Consider the following 6,390-nt stretch of genomic DNA (forward strand, 5'->3'; position numbering starts at 1 on the left):
TCACCAAGGGGGAGCATGTAGAGGGTGAAGAGGAGGGGACCAGGACAGAGCCCTGAGGAACACCGCACGAGACGATGCGGGGGCTGGAGGAGAAGCAGTTTGCCGTGACGAAGTGGAGACGGTGTGAAAGGTAGGACCTGAACCAGTCAAGGACAGAACCTTGAAGGTTAAGGTGGGAGGAGAGGCGGTGGAGGAGAATTGCTGTAGGCAGCACGGAAACCCGATTGGAGGGTTTCATGGAGGGAGTGACAGGAGAGGAAAGAACGAAGCTGTGAGCCAATGGCTCTCTCAAGGACCTTGGATAAGAAGGGGAGATTTGAGATAGCTGTGATGGATCAAGGGAAGGTTGCTTCAAGGTGGGGGTGATAGTGGCTGTTTTGAGGGGGGAAGGAACATTGTCAGATGATAGGGAAAGGTTAATGATGTCTCTCCCTGTCCAACAAAGGGACTCAATAAAGATACACTGAATGTATAATAATTCAAAATAATATCAAGAAAAAACAAAATAGATCATATTCTTTTGCTTAATATACATTTCCTCGCCACTTAGAAGACCATTAAATGTCTCAGTGTGAACACTGTGGAAAATGTTTTTCTTGAACCAGAGCTTCAATGTTAACTTCAAATTCAGTGGTGGCTAATGTCAAATTATTGAAGAGAGACCTAAGATATATAAGGGTGTCTCCAGCAGGCCTGTTGTTGTGTTTGGACTTAACATGTATATTTGTTGTATTTTGTTTTGTGTAGAGTTTTGTAGTGCTAGCTGGTAATGGACTCCTTAAACACAGATATCACCTGCAACCAAACAAACCACTGAGGTTTTTCATTACTTTGAATAAACAAGTAATCCACTTCCTATTTACACTGAAATTTCTCTGTTTTCCACAACTATCTTGAATTTCTTACTGATAGTTCTGCAGTTTTAGGATTGTAAAATATGTAACAAGACCTTTTTTAAAATATTCCTGCTGCACCTCTCTTCCCATTGCTCGCCACGCTGTCTCTCATTAAGTTGTACAAGGTAGTGCGGAGTTATATGAGTCATATCTCCCGATCTGCCCCTCTTCCCATCACTTTCTGCGATGCCTCATATGAGACTGACCATATGAGAGGTACAGCAAGGAGGTAAAATTATGAAGTCGGAAATGATTCATGGGCTGGATTAAATCATCCCTGAAGCCGAACGAGGCCTCCGGGCCGCCAGTTGGACCACTGTGCCTTAATCTATCATCACAAGTTTTTCTCCTTTTGCAAGATGCAATTTTTTTTGTACAGCTTGTAAAAGAATAAATCACCAAGGCAATAATCAAATCTTTTTTATTCTGTTACTAATGATACAGGCACATGACATTTCAGGAAGTGAAGAAAAGATGTAAGGAATGCAAATTACACCCATTTCATACCAAAATATCTGGTAGATGTAATAGCACACTGGTCATTATAAACATTGAAAGAAGCTACCAAATGTCAATGAACTCTTTTATTTAGAGATGAACCATACAGTTTAAACAATCTGGATGGTAATTTTGAAAAGAGAGCAGTGCTCTGATCTGACTTTTAAGTAAAATTCTGCTGAACAGATCAATGTTGCTATACCTTGTAAAATATTACCAGGATTTTGGGATGGAAGAATTCATGGTCATCAGAATTGAAGTGATAATATAAAGGTTGAAAACATTTGCCCACATTATAAACACCCACTCTGAGCGTAAAGGAATCCAAGGTCATGTGTAGAACTGATAAAATCCAAGTTATCCCCTGTGCCTTAGCAGTGCTTGAAAAGAAGTCCCACCATAATAACATAGGATTTCTATTATCCACATCAGCTCCTATTATGGCTTGTATGATCAGGTTATGAATTTATAGAATTATGGGCAGTTTTGAGCTTTTGACGTAACCATATGGATCTGGAGTCAGCTACAGCAGTATCGGAAAGGGCAGGTAAATGGGCTTGAAACGATTGATTTTGAGGGAGCTGGCATAGACACGATGGAATGAATGTCCGTCTTCTGTAGCTAAATTTCTATGGTTCTATGAATTGGGTTGTGACTTCTCAAACTCATTGCTCAAACGCAAAGGTGAATGGATAGTAATCTAATCCGCTAACAATGCTGACCTCTTTTATATGAGATTATTATATCATCAGTGCATATCAATCCATGTCTAACTTTGTTTACATTAATAATAATGAACAAAAATTATACTTAAATCTTTAACTTTAAATGTTTTATTTGACTATGTTGATTAAGCACTGATGTTCAGGAAAGATAAACTGCAAGCTTTGATCCCTTACAATTTTAGGACCCGATCCTTATTTCAAATTGCAGAAGACATACAATGGGAGCAGAGAAATAGCCAGTTGCATCTATTTGTTGGAACATCTCTGACACTCATGTGAGGATACACAGCAAGGGTTGGTCCTTTACCAACATTACTGCATTAAAAACACTTTAGCTGCATACGTCACAAGTGTCTATCATGTGGCGTTGTACCAGATGTTTATTTCTAAAGTTTAATTGACCTTTTTTAAGGATAAAGTCAACATAAAAGGGGTGCATGAAAAGCTTAAATTACCGGGTTTCCATGGTAAGACATGTACAAGGTAGGTGCACTTGCAGAAGACACAAACTTGCGGAAGACTGTGGAATCAGAGGATGCAGCCAGGATCTTATAAAGAGAGTTGACAGGGTGTGCATGTGATCTGATCACTGACAAATAAAGTACAACAAAAAAAGGACGGGATTTTGTTAGTCAGCTGGATAACGCAGAAGCCCATTGGCATGTTTTCCAAACCTGACTCAGAGTTCCACATACGCATGCTACCTATGCATGGAAATTTCCCTATGTCTCTCCATGGAGAGAAACAGCCTGCTTCTCTAACTCTGGAAAGTATTAGACACAGGCTGGTAAGAACCAAGCCTTTGGGACCCCAGAGTGTGCACTGGGGTACTGCTGGAATTTAACCAGCTAAAACTACATAGCTTACCATTGTGAATACTATCTTGCAAGCTTTTTGCTACTGTCCAGCTGACTACCCTATCCATTAGGGTTTGGCTTGCATGGTTAATGGGAACTCAGTGGGAAGAATGCCTATCACAGTAATTGGTCTGACTCTCCAAATCCTGCTGACAAGCTAGGCCAGCTGGTTTGTCATCAGCAGTGCCTTGGAGTACTGCGTAAGTACCTTGCTCAGGAATCAGACTACTAAGCCTGCTACAAGAGGTTGACTTGATTCTGATATTCCGTTGCCAAACATATCACCCATTGAGTCAGTTTAACCTCTTACCTCCCATCTCTTTCTGAAAAGGATAGTCACTAGTTGGTCACTTGAAGGCAGATATGCTCCATTAATGCATTAAAACTTTCCAAAAGGAAAGTAGAAAAAGACCTAAAACTTGTCATCCATCATGTGAGGCAGCAATAAACAAGATTAAAAAGTATGTTGGATTATACTGTGAATCCATTTAGTTCAGATCCCCAGAATCCCTGCCTAGCTGTACAGTGCTCTAGTTAGGCCACACATGGATCACTGAGAACAGTTTTGGTTGCTGGGAAACAAGGGAGATCTCTAAGACCCTACAGGCAATGGAGACCAACAAGGCTGATCTCCAATATTAATTATGATATTAATTATGAGTCATAATTAGATAAACTAGGAATCTTCAGACTGAAAAAAGGATGTCTCAGAGGGAACCTTTAGCAGTCAATAAGATGCTAAATTGGATATGTAATAATAATCCTTGCATTTAATATAGCGCCTTATCACATCTTCAAGACGTCTCAAAGCACTTCACAGAATATACTGTAAAGTGCAATGACTGTATATTTTGTGGATGAAACGTGACAGCAAATGTGCACAGAAGTGTCCCACAAACAGTCGTGGATTGAGTGACCAAATTATTTTTATTTATTTTGAAGGGAATTCTTAACCCCGGAAAAGCAATCCGCCAATCGACAAACAACCGGGTTCCTACTTACTGCTAGGTAAACAGAGGCATGTGGAGTAAGGAAACTTGCCCAACGTTTCACCGTGTCGGGAATCAAACCGAGGTCCTCTTGCGTGAGTGCTCTTAACCCCTAAGCTACAGGACTCCATAGATTAGAGTATACAGATACAGGATAGAGAAAGAAGACCAAGAACAAATGTCTCAGATACCCTATGGCAGCAGAACAAAAGACCACTGATCTAAACTCATTTGAGAAACAGATTGATGTAATGGGAAGACCATAGGTGAGAATTTCTAATGAAACCAAACAGCATATTGCACAAAATTATGTTTTTCTTGTGGTCCAAAACTTCACTGGAGATGCTTAGTTGCAGTTTCTGACCACAGAATGCCCAGGCATTCATATTCTGTATGTTTGACATCCCATATGTGTACTGTTCATCTACTGGAGGCTTGGAAGCCCTAAATTAGTTACACATAGGCCAATATACATTGAAGTAAATCATCGTAAACACATGAGAGCATTTATATCCTTAAGAATCCAATGCAACAGAATATAGGCAGGTATGATATATATCCCAACTCTTTGTGGCAGATACTAAGTATAGGGTTAAGTTGCCTAGCAAAAGAAAAACAATTGCAACAGAAATAAACTCCTTATCGCTTAGGAACATAGGAATTGCTAGAGAAAAACAGACCAAGGTCCATCCAGTTTGCGTTCTACCATCCTGGTAGTCACATGCTACAATAATGGAGGTGTGATAGCAATTAATTCTGTATGGATTAGTCTTCAACAGAGTGTGAAGCTTTAGGAACCTTTGTTCCAAAATTGTCTGGTTCTTCCAAGCATACTACACTTGTCGGGTCTCAAATTACTCATATACTGTAACCTCAAATATTAATTTCTAAAAGAAATCTAACTCAATTGTATCATTAACACCTCTTTAACTCATCATCCCCTGCTTTCTACCCTATTTTCTCCTTTGTCTTCCTTGCCCTGCCTCGCCCTTCTCTGTTAGCCCTTAAAAGCCTCTCCCTCCCAACATACCCCACTTCTGACGAAGGGTCGTGGACCCGAAATGTTGACTCACTTTCCTTTCCCCATAGATGCTGCCTGACCTGCTGAATGTTCCCAGCGACTTCTGTTTTTGATTTCAGATTTCCAGCATCTGCAGTATTTTATGTTTTGTCTAACTCATTTGTATTTTAATGACTTGACACTTTCTGCGTCCAGCCTCTCTCGGGAGCCTGATCCATAGATTTACCACACACCCAGCATTGACTCCACTGCTGACATCAGAGACTGCACCAAACCCTTATAAGTAACTTGGGCCGGTGGAGATGGAGGTCTACAACTACAACAACTTGCATTTATATAGCACCCCTCATGCAGGGTAGTGTCCTGGAGTGCTTGCCAGTGGCGGAGCATGATGCCGAGCTGGGAGGAGGGGACCTAGGCACGGTCAAAGAGGAAGGTCTTCAGATGTGACCTGAAGATGGAGAAGGAAGGGACAAAGTGAAGGGATAGAGTAAGAGTGTTTCAGAGTTTGTCTGAAAGACCAGCTGCCGATGGTGGAGCGAAGGGTATGAGGGACATACAGAAGGCCAGAGCCAGTCAAGCGAAGGCAGCGGTTTGTGGGTTGTGGGCTAAGCAGATCGGAGAGGTGGGGAGGTGCCAGGGCATGAAGGGATTTGAAAACAAGTGTGAGGATCTTGAAATCAATCTGTTCAGCTAAAGGAAGCCAGTGGAGGCAGTCTAGAACTGAGAACTGGTGTGAGTTGGATAAACAACAATAATACCCCAATGCAGCCATTGGAGGGTGGATTCCCAAGCCTTGGCTCTCAGCAGCCTGCATCTAATACACTCATCCCTGCATCCCTCCAGGGAGAGAGTGTGCATTCTGTTCCAGACACATGGAAATTTCCATGCATAGGTGGCATATACCTAACCTGGGTTCAATTCCTGGCTGGGCAGGGCGAAACCTTAGGCAAGTTTCCTTACTCCACACATGCCTGTTTACCTAGTAGTAAGTAGAAACCTGGTTGTTAGTCAATTGACAGATGGCTTTTCTGGGGGTAACAATCCCTTCAAAAAATAAATAATAATAACAATAATTTGGTTACTCAATCCATGACTGTTTGTGGGACACCGTTGTGCACAATTGGCTGCTGCATTTCACCCACAAAATATACAGTCAATCCACTTTAAAGTATATTCTGTGACGTGCTTTGAAACTTCATTCATGCATTCATAACATCAAGGCTTGACTATGCAAACTCCTTGCTTGTCAGCCTCCCCAACTTCTCCCTTCATGGGCTGCAGATCGTCCAGAACTCTTTAGTCCATGTTCTCTTCCCAATTAGGTTCCATGATCCTATCACTCCACCCTCAATTGACTCAACTGGCTTCCCATCACACAGAGGATATAGTTCAAGATCCTGG

General features: G+C 41.5%; 1 protein-coding gene across 1 annotated transcript in view; it reads right to left on the reverse strand.

Annotated features, from left to right (window-relative positions):
* The window catches only part of LOC103185165 (melatonin receptor type 1B-like), a 72,346-nt gene extending 69,090 nt beyond the window's left edge, over positions 1-3,256 (reverse strand). Inside the window, exon 1 of the mRNA XM_042334294.1 lies at positions 3,211-3,256. Within this exon, the coding sequence (XP_042190228.1) occupies positions 3,211-3,256 (46 nt within the window). The remainder of the gene's footprint in view (positions 1-3,210) is intronic.
* Positions 3,257-6,390: the final 3,134 nt, after the last annotated feature.

Source organism: Callorhinchus milii, unplaced genomic scaffold (genome assembly GCF_018977255.1).
Source record: "Callorhinchus milii isolate IMCB2004 unplaced genomic scaffold, IMCB_Cmil_1.0 Scaffold4, whole genome shotgun sequence".
In the NCBI taxonomy this organism is placed as follows: Eukaryota; Metazoa; Chordata; class Chondrichthyes; order Chimaeriformes; family Callorhinchidae; genus Callorhinchus; species Callorhinchus milii.